Source organism: Pleuronectes platessa, chromosome 3 (genome assembly GCF_947347685.1).
Source record: "Pleuronectes platessa chromosome 3, fPlePla1.1, whole genome shotgun sequence".
NCBI classification, from domain to species: Eukaryota; Metazoa; Chordata; class Actinopteri; order Pleuronectiformes; family Pleuronectidae; genus Pleuronectes; species Pleuronectes platessa.
Genome location: NC_070628.1, coordinates 16351155 through 16367677, shown reverse-complemented (window position 1 = coordinate 16367677; position 16523 = coordinate 16351155). Strand labels below are relative to the sequence as shown.

General features: G+C 41.0%; 1 protein-coding gene and 1 long non-coding RNA gene across 3 annotated transcripts; one reads left to right on the top strand and one right to left on the bottom strand.

The window, feature by feature from the left end:
- The first annotated feature begins 651 nt into the window (after positions 1-651).
- On the top strand, positions 652-8450 carry utp6 (UTP6 small subunit processome component). Its single transcript, XM_053417870.1, has 19 exons — positions 652-935; positions 1369-1453; positions 1552-1593; positions 1800-1892; positions 2265-2312; positions 2398-2461; positions 2638-2756; positions 2950-3027; positions 3151-3232; positions 3751-3832; positions 3963-4141; positions 4544-4623; positions 4841-4918; positions 5576-5755; positions 6634-6714; positions 6885-6994; positions 7096-7162; positions 7411-7483; positions 7839-8450. The coding sequence occupies exons 1-19, from the start codon at positions 844-846 to the stop codon at positions 7991-7993; spliced, it is 1788 nt and encodes a 595-aa protein (XP_053273845.1). The 5' UTR covers positions 652-843; the 3' UTR covers positions 7994-8450.
- LOC128434479 (uncharacterized) lies at positions 7952-11991 on the bottom strand. Of its 2 annotated transcripts, none has more exons than XR_008337167.1 (2): positions 11848-11991; positions 7952-10246 (listed from the first exon to the last, which is right to left on the bottom strand). It is a non-coding gene; the product is annotated as an uncharacterized LOC128434479 (long non-coding RNA). The 2 variants fall into 2 exon arrangements; XR_008337173.1 differs by having other exon boundaries at positions 7952-10243.
- Between the last annotated feature and the right edge of the window lie 4532 nt (positions 11992-16523).

Genomic DNA, 16523 nt, shown 5'->3' with positions numbered 1-16523 from the left:
ACTTCTGCGCAGGAAATGCGCAGTCCACTTCTGTGCACCACTTTCAAATTTTCTGCAAATTTTGGTAAGAATTTGCCCATGTTAAAGCCACAAAAAGCCAATTAATTTGCCCGAAAAAATAAATAATAACAAGGGGCCATTTGGTCCGCAAACAGTAGTCACACACAACCCATACACATCATAACAATACATAAAAATAACATCCATTAGTCCTTTGTTAAAGTACTAAAATATATTAAAATGTGTGTGTGCCATACACCAGGGCTACAGCTGGTTTAAAAGTCCAACTGCTGAAGGGACAATGATTTTAAAGATGACAGAAATTGAAGCATGACCACATATTACAATAATAAAACTAGATAAATTGAATCGCGATCTCTTATTCGCAATCCACCGTCATATGGTCCATGATCACATGATATAATCATTGGTGTAATAATTGGTGCGTCTCCCCACATGTGAACTACTTGTCAGTGATGAGCAAATCATTTCTCCTTCAAATGTCTTCTTTTATTTGATCAACCATCCAAACCCCAGACATATTCAGTTAATCATAGTTTAACATTTTTGAAACTGGCACCTTTACGTTTTTTTGCACTTTAAACCCAAAGTTTGTTCCTAAATGTGTCCCCACAACCAGAGTAAGACGCGCACTCGGCTCGTGTTTCCCTACGGTAACCATTAGCAGACGGAACCGGAAATTCCTCAAATAACAACTTCCACCCATGTGTGGAGCCGAGGAGCAGCCTGGTCGCCTCAGATCTTCTGTCCCAGAGTAAAGTAGTAGTTCCCGACATTTTTTAACATCGTGAAGTAACGTGTCAAAGCTGAAACCGTGACAAGATGGCGGAGGTGGTTCAGCAGCGGATCGAGGAGCGGATCCCGGAGCTCGAGCAGCTGGAGAGAGTGGGACTCTTCACCCAGAAGGAAGTCAGGTAACACATCACCCACCGGGGACTTCACACACAGTCCACAACTATAAATCTCATCTGACACTTATGTAAAATAACTTATAGACTTTGTGGAGTCAGTAATTCAGGGTGATTTTCTGCCTCAAGTCTAAAATCCTACCTCTCCATCTTTGTCTGTATTTGTAGATACTTAGAAAGTCCAATTTGAACAGAGTGACAATGACATGTTTTCCACATTAGGGCTTAATGGCCTTTAATAAAAGAGAAAGCAAATATAAATTCTGTATTGAACATACTCTATAGAACTAATGTCCAAATAAGTATTTTTATTACTTGGAACAATATTCTGGGTTGGATAGGCAGTTCTGTGTCTCAAGTGTGTTTCTTTCACCTAAGATCTGTTCCCATGACGCATGTGATGCAAAGTTGATCACCATGTTTCTGTTTACTTTTCTAGATCCATAATCAAGAGAGTGACAGCCATGGAATACAAGCTCCACAGGTTGATCATAAAGAAAGAAGACTTCATCGCTTACATTCAGGTACAGCGCCGTTATCATGCAAGTTGTTCATCCAGGATTTGAATCAGATAAATTTAGTTGGTAAAAAGATTTATTCACACATCATTTTTTTATTACAGTATGAAATCAACATTTTGGAGCTGGTGAAGAAGAGAAGATTGGTAAGTGAGCTTCAGCGACAGTGGAAATGGGATCATTGTATCACTTTATCTCCACTTCATAGTGACTGTGGATTAGATTCAAGTAAAGTACTGTATTAATATTTACTATGTACTAGTAAACTTCACTTGTGTTATTACGTGCACAGCAGGAACTGGCAGCCTTTTCATTGGTGCTTTCATAGTTTAACTTAACCTTTAATTTGCAGCACATCCGATACCAGTTCAAAAGAGAAGAGATTGAGTTCCCCATCATCCACAGGATAAACAGCATCTTCAGAAGAGCAACAAACAAGTGGAAGGTACCATACACACATTTATTACAAAGTAACTGTTAGTTACCATGTTGCTCTGCTCATGGATGGAGAATCAAGTTAGGACAATAAAATAAATCATCTAAATCTAACTGCTTTGGCTTTAAGGTTTAGTCAAACTTATTCTCTTTAAACCCAGGTCATAGTTTTGAAATGCATTTGAGGATCATTATTTACCTACTACTTTTACTGCTGCACTGACGTTATTTTTTTTAATTTATAACTGTGTTTTGCCTTCTCAAAGGAAAACATACAGATTCAATGAAATTCTACTTTGTGTAAAGTTTAATATTTGCTCTAACCGAGTTAATAAATGAAGGTATCAACCAGGTGAGGTGTAACGTGTTTTGTTTCCCACAGGACGATGTGCAGCTTTGGTTCTCACATGTGGCTTTCTGCAAGAAATGGGTTAGTACTTCATCATTAACTGGTTCTCCTCTAACAATGTGATCTCTCATTCTAATCTCTATCTCTTCTGGGTTTCGCCCCTCAGGCCACTAAGAGCCAGATCAGCAAAGTGTTCTCGTCCATGCTCGCCATCCACTCAGACAAACCAGGTACACAAGAACTGTTTTAACTCACATTTATGGCTCCACTGCTGGTTATTGTTTTTAAATGTAGTGTATTGTCATCTTTGGGGATTCAGGAAAAATGCTACAAAACCAGATTGGATAATGGTGTCTCCTAAAAATATACCTAAGTAGTGTTCATGTTTCTAATTTTGACTCCTTAGCTCTGTGGATAATGGCTGCCAAGAGTGAGTTGGAGGATAGAAATTCTTCTGAAAGCGCCAGACACCTGTTTCTGAGGGCCCTGCGCTTCCACCCGAACAACAAGAAGGTTTACAAGGAGGTACAGGAAGCTAACTTTTCATGTTTTAAATTGGAAGTGATTCAGTCTCTTGTATTTTGAATGAGAAAATCTGTAGTAAAAAATGTGGTCCACTCGTTTTCTTGAATGAAGTTTTAAAAAAGTTAAAAGAACTGATGATCTTGGATTTTTTTCAAATAAATCCTTTAAATTATCTCCTTCAACTCTTTGCTAGTACTTCCGCATGGAGCTGCTGCACTGTGAGAAACTGAGGAGGCAGAAGAAAGAGCTGGAGATAGCCGAGGTGGACCTGGTGAGTGCGTCATGACCTGAATACAAACCGTGTGAAATTCAACAAACATGTATGCTCAGAAGCTTTCGCTCTATTAGCTATTACCATTCAGTGCCTGAGTATCTGCTCTGTCACTCCCTTCAGGGGGAATATGAGTTTTCTCCGGAAATCCTGAGCGGAAAACTGGCCGAGGTCGTGTACAAAGATGCTACAGGGAAAATCCAAGGTGGGCTTTTCAAAAGTGTCTTGTGATTCTTTGCAAAAATATACATGCTCGGAAAGTTTTAGCGCTGATAAAAAAGATAACCTTGTTTAAAGTTCCTTTCGTAAAATATTTGTTAGACAGATAGATAGATAGATGTAACATGGGGCCAAGTATTGAAAACCAAAGTACCACAGAAGACCAGATTTATGCTTGGGTCAGGTGTTCTGTCTTGTATACATATTGTATGATACAAATTTTTCCTGATTTACACCAGAATATTATTTCTTTTTATTCTCAAATACACTGATTTACTGGAGAAGTTAAGTGGAGGGTGATTGGGATGAAATTGGCAAATTGCTCAACTGCTGCTAATTCTAAGCTAACCAGCTGCTGGAGCTTGAGATCTAAGCATTTAATACAGACATCACAGTGCCATTGATCTTCTCTTTTTCCCCAAAATGTCAAACTAGTCCTTATACAACATCTTTCCCTGGATCTGGTCATGTTATCTTTGTGTTGCTGATGATTTCCTCCCACAGAGGCAGAGTTTGTCATCTCACTTCTGACCATCGCAGCCATCTTTGACTTCACCAAAGAGCTTCAGGATTCCATCCTGCAAGAGTACGTTTTCTTCACTGACAAAATAGCAGTTTTTTCTCCCCTGTCACACACACGTACTCTGCACTCTTGAACTCCAATATATGTTCAGCATCAAGGATTAACACACCCTCTTCCTTCCCCTTGTTTCCAGCTTACAGACAAACTACACAGAGGATAGCCTGACATGGGATTTCATGGCCAAGAGGGAGCTGGAGGCTCCCGGGGCAGGGGAGGAGCTGACGTCTGCCAAAGGCCGAGCGTCAGATATCAACCGCAGAGAGGAGCGCTGCTGCCAGGTCTATGAGGAGGGCCTCAAGAGCCTGAACACTGGTAGGAACAGCACTCATACCAACATACACGGAGAACAAATGCAAATGGTTATTATGGCTCATTTTCCAAAAAGACTAGAAACTTTTTAATTTTACTATAGGCACCTGTGGTTTGTTAGTATGACAATTACCCATAAGCAGGAACAAGTCTTGATTACAGTTACAATGAGAAGAGGATTACTTAAAAATACTTTTTGTATGGAAGTATCCAAATCCATGAGTTCAATTGGACTAAACTCCCTTCCCTCAGTTTTGTGTTGCTGTTGTTTCCTTTGTGTTAAATGTTCTAAAACATCTAAGTTTTGACTTTCTGATGCCTGTAGATGCCCTCTATTAAATCACTGTTGCTGTATACACAAGGTTGTGTCAGTCTAACAGACAACTGCTGTGCTTTGTGCTCTAGAGCCCATGTGGACCTGCTACGCGACCTTCTGCTTGGAAAGGCAGAAACGAAAGACCAATGTCCAAGAGCTGAAGGAAAAGGTGAGTCTTTGATTTTGCTCTGAACAGTATTTGCATTGTTTTATAATATACTACATCATTTACTTTCATAGCAGGTAAATGAATCTGCTTCATTCTCACGATGTCAGTACGACTGCTCCTAAAGTTAAAAAGTGCAGATCAGAAAAGTGTCAGTGTTTCTGGAGTCTGATGATCTAAAGTGTAAATACTGATATTTGTTTGTGTGTTTGATTCACAGAGGCAAGAGAGGCTGCTGGGAGTTCTGCAGCGTGCCCACGACTCCTCACTGCTGAAGGAGGTTTATTATAAGAACTGGGTAAGATAACGTCTTTATTTAACTAGAATCTTCGGGGCCTTTAGCTCTGCAGGGTTTGGTCTTTCCTCCATTTGAAGACTACTTGTCAACATGTCTTATTACAGAAGTCCAGCTTGTTTGCAGTTCATAAGGCAACGTAACTTTACTACACTTAAACAAAGGGTGTGATTAGTAAGAGGAGAAGAGTGATGACATCTCAAGCTAAAGTTACTAGACCCAAGCATAGTGACAGCACAGACAAGTGGGACTCTTGGCCAGAACAAGGACCTTTTAATGCATGTACCCCCCACCTTTGACCTCCAATTGTATGACTTACTGTGATGAATTCTGACTTTTAAATGACTTTTTAAATTCAATGTGAATCCAAATAATTCAGACAAAGAAATGTTTGACTTATTTCCACTGCGATTTTGAACAGAATTAACAAAGTGTGTGTGATTGCGACTCAAGACAGAGCATCTGGTGATAATGTGTAGATCTCAGAACACTTTCCAGTCATTCCTATTTCAAAGTATTAAATCATCTATCTATTTACCTGAATAACAAGAAAGTAAGTTTTATACATGGTTGTAATCTCTCTTCATTGAACATTTTTCTTGATGGATTATGATGTCTAAAGGTTGTAACAAACGCTCATTCCCCCCCTCATGTGACCAGCTGCAGATCCTTCTCTCATCTGGAGATGCTGAGGGAGCAGCCAGCGTTGCCATGGCAGCCACGGAGCGCTACAGCCAGTCGGTGTTGACGTGGAGCCTGAGTCTGCAGACGCTCGCACAGCTCGGGAGCGGAGACATGGCCAGGCTATTCCAGGAAGCTCTCACTCGCGTGAATCCCAAGGTACTCCGTTCAACCACACATGCACACAGGCACACGCACTCACTTTGATTTCACATCATTTGTTCAACATCACATCATGTTTGATTCGTTTCTTTGCTGATGTGTATATTGAATAACATATACATATCAGTTACGTGTTTATTATGCCCCAGAATAATCCTTGGAACACTCACTCACTCACTCACTCACTCACTCACACACACACAGAGAGAACTGTAAAGTGGGCCATCTTTTTGGCCTTATTTGTCTCTATTCAGGCACTTAAGCAGCCATCAGCCAACATAAACCCAGAGATTCCTTATTTGTATATTTAAAGCCAGGTTAAAGTGTTCTTTCTCAATTTAACTGGAGGGTCATCATCAATAAAGCAAATTGATGATTTTCATTTTGAACCAATGTAACCCCCTCCCTCTGTCAGTGCTGTACAGTTACTGACAGAAGTGTTATACTGTGTGATTGTGAATACAACTGTCCTGCTCTGCTCCTAGAGCCTCTACAGTAGTGAGCAGAGTAGCTGGTTAGAGCTGGTCGTGGTGGGGGTTTCATAAGACTGTGAGAAGTAGCTGTGTGAGGAGGATTACGACTCGTTGCTCATTACACACATTTCTCTCAAGATCAACACTCTCTGTTCAAGTGTTGGGAAAGAGTATAAACCTCAAGGAGTTCATTTGTGTCCTGTGTGTCGGACAATAAAATGTTACCATGCTGCAAGATAATTAGAGATAATTAAATGAAGAAGATAAAAGATGTTCTTATTCATCTTAAGGGTTTATATTCATGCACTTTCTAAAAACAAAGACTCTTGAAGGTAATGGAGAAAGCAAGATAGTGTTTACAAATCAGCTAATAGCTCTATCGTCTCTTTCCTGCTCTGACAGGAGAGTTTACCACTGTGGCAGCTGTTGGTGCAGTGGAGCAAAGCCAACCAGAGTCCCGAGGAAACCGAGGCCGTCTTTAAGGTAGCCCACCCAAGTCCTTCCCTCTCAGGTTGACTCGTATGTTTCGACTGCGTCTTCAGTGTAATGTATTTGTAATCACTGACCTCTCAGGATGGATGTTAATGCCAGACCTTACCAGCTCAATGTTCAGGCTTCCAAACCGAGTGTTTTGTTTTCTTGACTTTTCCCAGAGAGGTCTTGTGTCTGTAGTGGCAGCTGTTGCCATGGAGATGAAGGAGTCCTACCTGGATTGGTCCTTCTCCACCGGAGGCTACAAGAAAGCGAGGAAGACCTTTACAAGGTAAACAGGAACCACATCTGCGGCGCTTACTGTCCTAAATTTAAATAATATCTAACACAAAAGAAACACACATTTTTTAAAACCTTTTTCTTCTTCTGTAGCTTACAGGAAAACCGTCCCCTGCCCAAGACTTTTTTCACCAGGATGATTGAGATCGAGATGGAACAAGTACGTACATCAGACATAGCCACATGTGAAAACTTTGTAAATTACACCTCATTCTAAAAACTTTAGATTTTAGAAATTGAACAGATTCACGATGACGAGTTAGAACTCTTCACTATATTCGTCGTTTTACTCTAATCTGCCACTGACTTAAGGTTTCTATTGATTTCACTGAAAGTTTGATTGATTATGAGGACACACTGACTGAATGATTAGGATTGATGAGCCAATAATGTTGTTGGTTCTCGCAGGAGAATCCAAAAATGAATAGCCTGAGGGACTGCTACGAGAGGGCCCTGCAGGAGTTCGGCACAACAGACGACGGTGAGCGGAGATTCAATGTCTTAAAGGAACACAAGACAGGAGGAAAAGTAGTGCTAGTCAAAACTAATTTATTCACAATATCTTGTTATTCAAGTATGAAGGACAAACTTTCCATTTGTAACAAAACTGCAACCAAAACTATTTAAATATCTGATTTTAAGATATAAATACGTCTGAATGACCAATACTCAAGTCATTTTTTAACAGTGACAAACACAAAGTTTTAGACTGGTATGTAGGCCAGGGAGAAGTTGGAATATGGCAAGTCGAAGAGCCTTTTGTTAAGCATTTATACTGAATCATAACATCATTGTGCATTTTCAGCTCAAATCTTTTTCTGTTTTCTTTATTCAAGACCTGTGGCTGCAGTACATCCAGGTGGAGCTGGGACCCGGTGGGCAGCCAGAGAACTGCGGCAAGATCCACTGGAGAGCCATGAAGTTCCTGGAGGGCGACAGTGTGGAGAGATTCACTTCCAAACACACTCTCCTGCAGACTGGACACTTGTAGCCACATATGTTAAGGTCCATGTATTCCAGATTAAGGCCTTCAAGTTCAGATTCCACCAGCTCATGTGTAGAAGTTTGTCAGCTGAAGAAGCAGCACGTATTTTCAGACAGGGTTTGCTCTTCTTTTCTTCTCTGTGGACGACTGGTATCATGTCCGCTTATGATTTCCAACCCAGTGGCGCAGTTTCTGAAGTTTGCAGTCAATTCTTCCTCAGTGGCTTTAGCAGATTGTTTGAAGAAATGTTCAGAGATGTGAAAGAAAAGCTTCTCGTGGCCACAACTTCAATCAGAAGTGTTACACACTTTAGCTTTTCATTTTTGTACACAACACTGCGTTGGACTGATGTTGGAATCTTGCACTGTTGTGAGAGAGGTGCAGTTTAATTGCATTGAATTCCATGTTTATTTGACATTTCGAGAAAACTGTTAAAATGAAATAAAACTGTTTCATCCTTGCACGTTCTCTTGTTGTGTACCTTTTTGGACCGTAACACATTTACACAAAAATACACAGCAATTTCTCTAAAATCAGGGCTATAGCTGCAGTCTCCAAAGACTCATCACTCAGCAGGTTAGATAAGCTGTTTAAAGTTAAACTTACAAAAACCTCTTATCCTGCAAAAGAAACTGCTCATTTCACATTACACATTGATCCAGTCGATACCTATTATCTCATTTAAACATGATGTTACATGGTACAAAATGTTGCCTTATAAAATATTAAGCAGCAGTAGTACTACAGGGTAATTGCACATGTATGAAAGCTGAAAAACTGCTTTTGAACATTTAAATATATTTACAGTTTTTAAGGACACTTCATATTTACCAACAGCAGTGGGGATTAACCGAAATTTACCGTATGAATTAATCCTAATGTTGCATTGAAAATAAAGATGACAAGTAAACCAATCATATTGTATCATAAGGGATTATAATGGGTGTTTTATCAAACACACCGAAGACTAAACAGGATGTACTTATAGTAAGAGACAAGGTGTTTAAAACGATTCATCAATCGACTATTTGGGTGATATGAGAGACAGCTGCTCTCTCCAGACACTAGTTTCAATGGAATTATCGTCTTTAATTTTTTACTGAGTCTTCAAGAGAAATGATTGCCAACAGGAAAACAAGAATAGAGAAAAGAATGTGATTTAAGGCGGTTGACTTGGTAAATTATCATTTTTTCTATACTCAAATACACACACACACACGCACACACTCACAGTTGAAGGTTTCTTTAGAGAAATGTTTTTTAATATTGTTCAGACACACAGGTATGATAGTTTGAGTAGGGGTAACTAATAAGGTTGGTATATTTACTGGTTTACTGTTATTTTGAGCTACATCAACTATTCAAAACGCTGTGTGTCAATTTTTCTCTAACTGTTGGCACTAGGTATATTTTTATATATTTACATATTTAAGTCCTTTAATCATTTTAATTTAATCCAGTCTGTAAAACCTGCACTGAACTGCTGAGTCACAATGTCCTGTGATGATGAAAATGTTTTAGTTTATGGTAATAGAGGTTAAAACTTAATCAGGGGGAACAATGAATCAATTTTTTTGTGCTTAAGCCATTCAAATGAGGTATTAAATTAAAAATGAAACTGGAAAGATCTTGAATGGAGCATAAAATCAACAGTTTAAATGGGCATTTAAAAAATAGGTGGACCTGTAGCCTCACATGCTCACCTCCTCAACAAGCTGCTACACAGACAACATCAACATCAGTGTTTCCCCCCAAAACCGGTGCAAACACTGGAATGAGGTTTTAAAACAGTAGCTTTTAGAAATAATTTTAACTTAATGTTATGTGTCTGCTCCCTTGAGAACTGCTCGTACCTTCCAGTTCTTATGAGCAAGTCTTAAGTACCCAAAGTGTAACTTTCCCCTTTATCTGTCTGATCAGTGTTTGTTTTACCACATTCAATGTCAGTGTCTGATTCTGGTGATTCCACCTCTCACACGTCTGCTCCAGCAGGCCCCTTCACACCTCCTCAGAGCTTCTTTAAGAGGATGTAAGTGAAGAGGGTCAGCACGCCGGCAGACAGCAGCCCGATCACACACTCATGGATGGTGATGACGTTTTCCAGGGCGTGGATGCGCTCCTCCATGGCGTTGGTGTGGATGTAGTCATAGATGGAGGCCCCGATGCTCCACACCGCCCACACAGCATCCACCACCGCTTTCATGGTAGGAGAGACCATTGAGAGGGCCGCCTGCAGCCGGGCGCAGGACGCACCCGCTGCTGACAGAAGAGGGTGACACACACAGAGAGCAGTGAGGAGGGAGAGTCATGTGTGGGCAATGTGTCGGCCTCTAAAACACGTCAACCACAGATGAGTGTGTACGACCAAGAACCACGACGTTTGTGGATTAAACTAAAACTCTCTGTTAGAAACTTCTGATGGCACAGAAGTCAATTATTGAGTTTTAATGTAATAACTATATTATTTATTTTTTGACTGATGTCCCTCAAATCACAATAAGCGTCATTGATTCAATCATTGATTAATCTGCAATCTATTTTGTGATTGCTAGGTGGATAAAACACCAGAAAACTGAAACTACTAATAATGCGCGTTATAATCTCTTTTAATCTAATTGGATTTTATCAAAGTCTTGTTGCGGAGGGTATCAGAGGACATTTAGGATAAAAACATGGTGTAAATGACACCGTTTCGGGTCTAATTTGAATGTCCGGGCTGACTGACACTTGGATGACAGCACAGGAACAGTATGGAGGCATTTTATGTTTTTATTTCTCTTGTTTTTTTTCTAGTTTTAAGAATTGATCACCAGTTGCTTTAATTGTATTTGGCTGCAACCCTGTTTACCCCTGAAACTCCTCAATTGTTTTGTGGATTCAAGCACTTCTGCAGAGTGGTGAGTAGATAATGAGTTAATTTAAAATGTTTGACTGAACTATCCCTTTAAATGCACAGTAACACACAACAGAGCAGCTGTGTGTCACCTTTTTCACTGGCTTCATGTCCAAGAAAGGAAAACCTCATTGTTTGTTACTTGAGGTCTATGATGTTTTTGCTGTTTTATCACATCATCAACATTATCGTGTCTGATCTGTGTACTGAAAACATAAATAATTTCAGACATCAGTAAAATCGACACAATGTTGGTAATGTTTTTAGTCTTCACCTGGTCTTAAAATGACATCCGCAGAAATACAAAGACTCCTAGGTCAGGTTGTGTGTTTGTTCATATTGTGTTGACTGAACGAAATCTCCCACAATGACATATTTTGTCTCCACCATCTCTCTCCAGTGTTGCACTGACGGAACGGCTGAGGTAGATGACTGAAACTACTGTGCTCAGGTGTTGTCCGCTCCATCAGAAAATGAAGCTGATCACTAACAGTTGATTGCCTTATCTTGTCATGCCTCCCTTCTTCTCTCCAGGTAGCCATGTTGAAAGTCATCAGTGAAAGGGACAACACACTTTCCTCTCTGCACAGTGGGATATTGATCAGTTTTTGTGCCACAGATTCAGTATTTGTGTGAGAGGTGCCAGTGTTAGAAGTACAGTGGTCAGTTTCACACGCACGCACGCACACGCACACACCCACCCACACAGGGTCTTTACATTCCTGCCCCCCCCCCCCTCTCTCTCTCTCTCTCTCTCTCTCTCTCTCCTGCTAACGTCATTGCAGTATAAATAAATTAACTCAGTGGATTCACGTGATTTGACGTTTAGGCTGCTCAAAACTCTGCAGAGCAACAGATAGAGTGTTTCTTTCTCTCCCTCACTCTCTCTCTCTCTCTCTCACACACACACACACACACACACGTACACACACGCACTAAGACGAAGAGTGACCGGATCAGAACTCACCTCCCTCTGTCAGATTTTACTGAGTGGAAGAGGAGGGTGAGGATGATGAAGAACATCCGTCCTGCTGTAGATGGTGTGGTGGAGGATCTTGTTTCGAAGGAGTATTGTGGTTCCTGTCACAGACCTGCTGGTCGGACATTGCTATTGGCTACCAAGTCAGTGAAAATCACACAAGTCATTTCCGGTCTCGTCCTACAAGCTAAAACCGCCTCTTAAAATAAAAGGCACGAGTTTAGGGTGACAGATATGTTCTAAATGTGTACGGGAGAGGTGGTGTGACGTTACAATTGTTTCACAACGTAAAAATGTCAAAAGAATACAAAAGTTTATTTTCTATTTTTATTTTATTTTGATAAAAATAAGACAACTTCCGGCATTACTGTGGAACTCTTTTCCACTCTGAAGCAGCTGAATGCCAAATGAGAGAGAACGTCACTACAGGCACTGAAGTAGAGCATAACTTAGGTTTCAGAATAGACGAGAATATTTTACAAGAGCTATAAAAAAACGCAGTGCAACTTTAATAATAGAAAAGCAAACTATCAATACAATGGGATTAAATTATGATATAATATATTCACGATAGTTGTAAGATCATCGATAGAGTGTTAATAACGAAAATAGGATAGAAATAAAAATATCAATTGAATGGGATATAAATATGATAATAGAATAGATTAAAATAGAGTCAAGTCAAAGACAACTTTATTGTCAATTCTGCCATGTGTACAGGACATAGACAGGAGTGAAATTATGTTTCTCTCTGATCCCTGGTGTAAAAATATAAGTAGACAGAACATATAAGTACACAAAAACAGAAAATATAAGTTTGCAACATATTACACAGTAGGACCTGGTATGCAGTCATAAGGCATGAAGTGGATAAGATAAGATTGGAATATTGCAAAAATGGATTAAGAGTGCAACAACACTTCAGAGAAAGTTGTGTAATGTACATCCACAGGATGTAGGGGATGCAGTTGTTGTTTGATAGAGTAGAATAGAGATGAATGGAAATGAAAATCAACATCAACCAATGGAGAGAAGAGCCTGGGGTGAGAGGGAGATGAAGTACCTTAAAATGTGAAAAAATATAATATTATTCAAGTGGAATACTTCAAGAAGTTGGCAGAGCGTGATTAATATCAACATATTCCATTAGGAGAGGTTAAAGTAAAGAAAATGTCATGTATGGTACTTACGACAATAAAGACTTTTAAACTCTTAAACTAAGCTGCAAAGTATGTGACTGTAGCACACACACACGCACACGCACACACACACACACAAGCACACACACACACACACACACACACACACACAGGAACTGGACTGAATCCTTGGTGTTCAGGCATCGCTCACCTGACACCCATGCCAACAAAGCACACTGAACTGAATCCAGCTGAACAGAATATAAAGCAAGTATGACAGTGGGTTACAACAGAATGCAAAATATCTGAATATAACAAGAGCATGCAAAAAAATGCAGATTAGAACATCATTTAAAAAAGACTACTAGGAAATAGGGAGAATTCAGACGAGAACAACAGAATATCTGTACCTAAGGTGAAATAAAAGATTAGGGTAAATAATAAAGGACACAGAGAACAAACAGATTATAGAGTATAGCACAACCTAACATAAAATATGATAATACAACATATATAATAGAACTACGTAAACTTTGCTTACTTCATAGAAATCAGATATAAAGCCACTGATTAAACCTTTTCCCGCAGGCTCCAGCTGTCACGCTGTTATCGCGCCTGATGTGCAGCTTCACGTGATCCCCCTCACTCATTTGCACAAGACAATACAGCTCGTGTTCGCCACATGCGCGCACAGTGGTGTGCCAGGGCGCGCGTTCGCCACCAGGAGGCGCAGCACGCTCACATGTTGCTGGTCTGGGAGGTAACGGCGGAGAGGTGTGTGATGAACCTGGGATGCATGTAGTCCCCTGAGCAGCATCGATAAAAGAGGGGAGCATCTTGAGCGCACCGCAGACGAGCAGCCCGACCCGGAGACGCAGCCGAGCGGAGCGGAGCGCGGGACCCGGCTGGCGCGTAACGGACGGAGGGAGCCCGACGCACCGCGGGAATGAGCGCAGTTCCAGGCAAAACACACATGCTCGGACATTACTCCAAGTGAGTGCCCTCCGCCGTGTTTTTCAAAGTCCATAATAATTGGAAATACGGTGCCACGCTGCTGCGCCCCCCCCCCCCCATGGAAACCTATAATTGGAGGCGAGCCAATGACGCGCTGAAAATAACCAGGTTACCACTTAGCACCGGTCCATTTTGGGGAGGGCCCAGCACGAGGGCGCAGCACCATATATCAGCTCCTTCCAGCTGTTTGGGAATATCCTGCTCACTGTGTCGAGGCTGCAGCAGCATGGCAGCACCATACCGCTTTCTCCATTCGTCTCCCTGTCGTCCCGGCTGTCTCTTCCCATAATGGATATTGGGGGACTGGCTGGGTGCTGGGGGCGCCCCGGGGATCTCTCGGTGGGGAAGCTTTTCTTTAAAGGGAGGGAGAGCAAGAGAGAGCGAGAGAGAGAGAGAGATAGGGGGGAGACTGGCACAAGGCTCGACACAGTTTGTTCCTCCCTGGGCAGAGGGGACATAGGCCAGGGACTGTCCGATTTATTGCCAAAGATAATTTGTCCTCCCACCCACAAAGGGATAATCCTGCTCAATCTGGGATGCGTGGAGCACCAAGGGATCAGATAGGACTGGGGCGCCAGTGGTGCCGGTGCTGGGTGAACTTCAACTTCGCTTGCAGACGATCTCCTCCATGCTGCCAGACAAGCTGCCAGACAGTCGGCGCTTCTTTTCTTTTTTTTTTGAAAACGCTAGGTACCCCCCTCCCCAACCCCTCTCCAACACACACACACCATATGGCTACGGGATGCTGACACCTGCCCGGTGCGCAGGTAACACCGACCGGGCATCACCTTCTTCTCCAGGCAGCAGATCTGTGGGTATGTATCGGCGCCTAAATCCTTCACGTTCCCTCCTTTACCTGGTGTGGAAGTTAAAATGCTGTGGTATAGAAAAAAGTCGTGTGTAGAAGCCACAGGTAAACCCCGGGAGGTGGTCCTCAGCGTGCATGATGATGTTGTGCGTCAGAGGCTGGGTCTTTGCGGGCAAGGTGAGTCCTCAGTTAATTCAACTGGCCTACAAAGTCCCAGTTTCTGGCTCATGTGTTCCCCCAGATCCGACTATAGACTTGAGCTGTACACGAATCTTTTAAACCACAGGACATATGGAAGAGATGGGAGGTTTTGATGGAAAGGACAAACGGGTAATTACTCCAATACAGTGATATGTTAGAGTAGAACGTCTCACTGTAAAACACCCATGTAAAAACGTCATTTAAGACCATTATAGCCTTATCAATAATATATATATATATATATATATATATATATATATATATATATATATATATATATATTTAAAAAACTTAACAAATTAACTTTCAAGCCTAAATACAAAGAAACTTCTAGGACGATAGGGTCATTATAAAGTCACTATGAAACACCATATAGACTTATGTTAACCACAAGTAATGTAATGCATTACACTATATTAGATACACTGCTCAGTCAAAAGAGAACCCTGCATGTGAGGGTATGTCAACTTCAGTATTTCATAGCTCAAAGGCTCAAACCCTGAATCTCACTTCAAAATAATTTGGCTGAAAATCCTTTGCCCAAGCTAAAAGAGAAAAGTGTTTCTCAACAGTGTCACAGAGAATGAACAACTCTCACATGCCAAGTAAAAAAGAGTGGCTCTGCATTTCCTTAGCTTGCCCCATTCTGCTGAGCAGTTTTGGATAAATAGTTTTTCAATAAAAATCTAATATATTCCAAGCTTTTTTCCATCGCTCCATTAAAAATAGGGCAAGTGATACAAAAATAAAGAATAAAGTTTAACTTCCGATGAGAATCAGTTAATGTTATTTCATTAATCTCCCTTCAAAGACCGCACATGATAAAATCTTGAATTAGTGCAGTAACAAGCAAATTCCTCCCTCCCTCCTTGAATTTAGATGAGCAATTTAATTAAAAGAAATGTTGAATTTTTTGGGGATAAGCTCTACAAGAAAATTCCCGAAATTAAAAAAAACTAAGAGGCAGAGTTTTCCAAAAAAGTCTAAAAAATCCCAAAGTGCCAAAGTCTATTACGTTGAACAAGTGTGTCAAGTGGAGAAGAAGTTGTTTTGGAGGCCCGCGTCTATATCTGTCCTGACCCCAGCGTGCCGTACATACCTCACTAATGAATTTAGCATCCTGACACTAGATTCTCTATGTAATTAATAGAGTGGAGGGCCTGTGGTGCCATCTCTGTGCCGCAAGTGACACGTAGGTGAGACATTTGCTGAAGCACAGGATTTTTTAATTTTAAAAACACACGAGACCTCCGCCATGTTTCAGACACACTCAAAACAGCCTTGCGAGCGGAGCACGTGCCAGCAGGTGGGGAGACGTTAAATCCATCTCTCTGTCAGCGTTATTACTGTAATATTAGTACCTGAGCATCAGTTATTTGCAGGTTGTGTATTACACGTCAGTGGCAGGTCATTCCTTTTTACGCGCCTGCCAATTTCTTGTTCTGTCAGTAATACGTTCACTTCGGACAAGAAAAGGTTAGACTTTCTTTCTTTCTGGCTAT

What these genes read in the sequence shown, in the direction of transcription:
- utp6 (XM_053417870.1), top strand. Translation starts at nt 844, where the DNA reads ATGGCGGAGGTGGTTCAGCAGCGGATCGAGGAGCGGATCCCGGAGCTC. An exon ending in TGCTACAGGGAAAATCCAAG is followed by an intron (nt 3,233 to 3,750) that starts GTGGGCTTTTCA and finishes TTCCTCCCACAG; the next exon opens with AGGCAGAGTTTGTCATCTCA. An exon ending in AGGTTTATTATAAGAACTGG is followed by an intron (nt 4,919 to 5,575) that starts GTAAGATAACGT and finishes TCATGTGACCAG; the next exon opens with CTGCAGATCCTTCTCTCATC.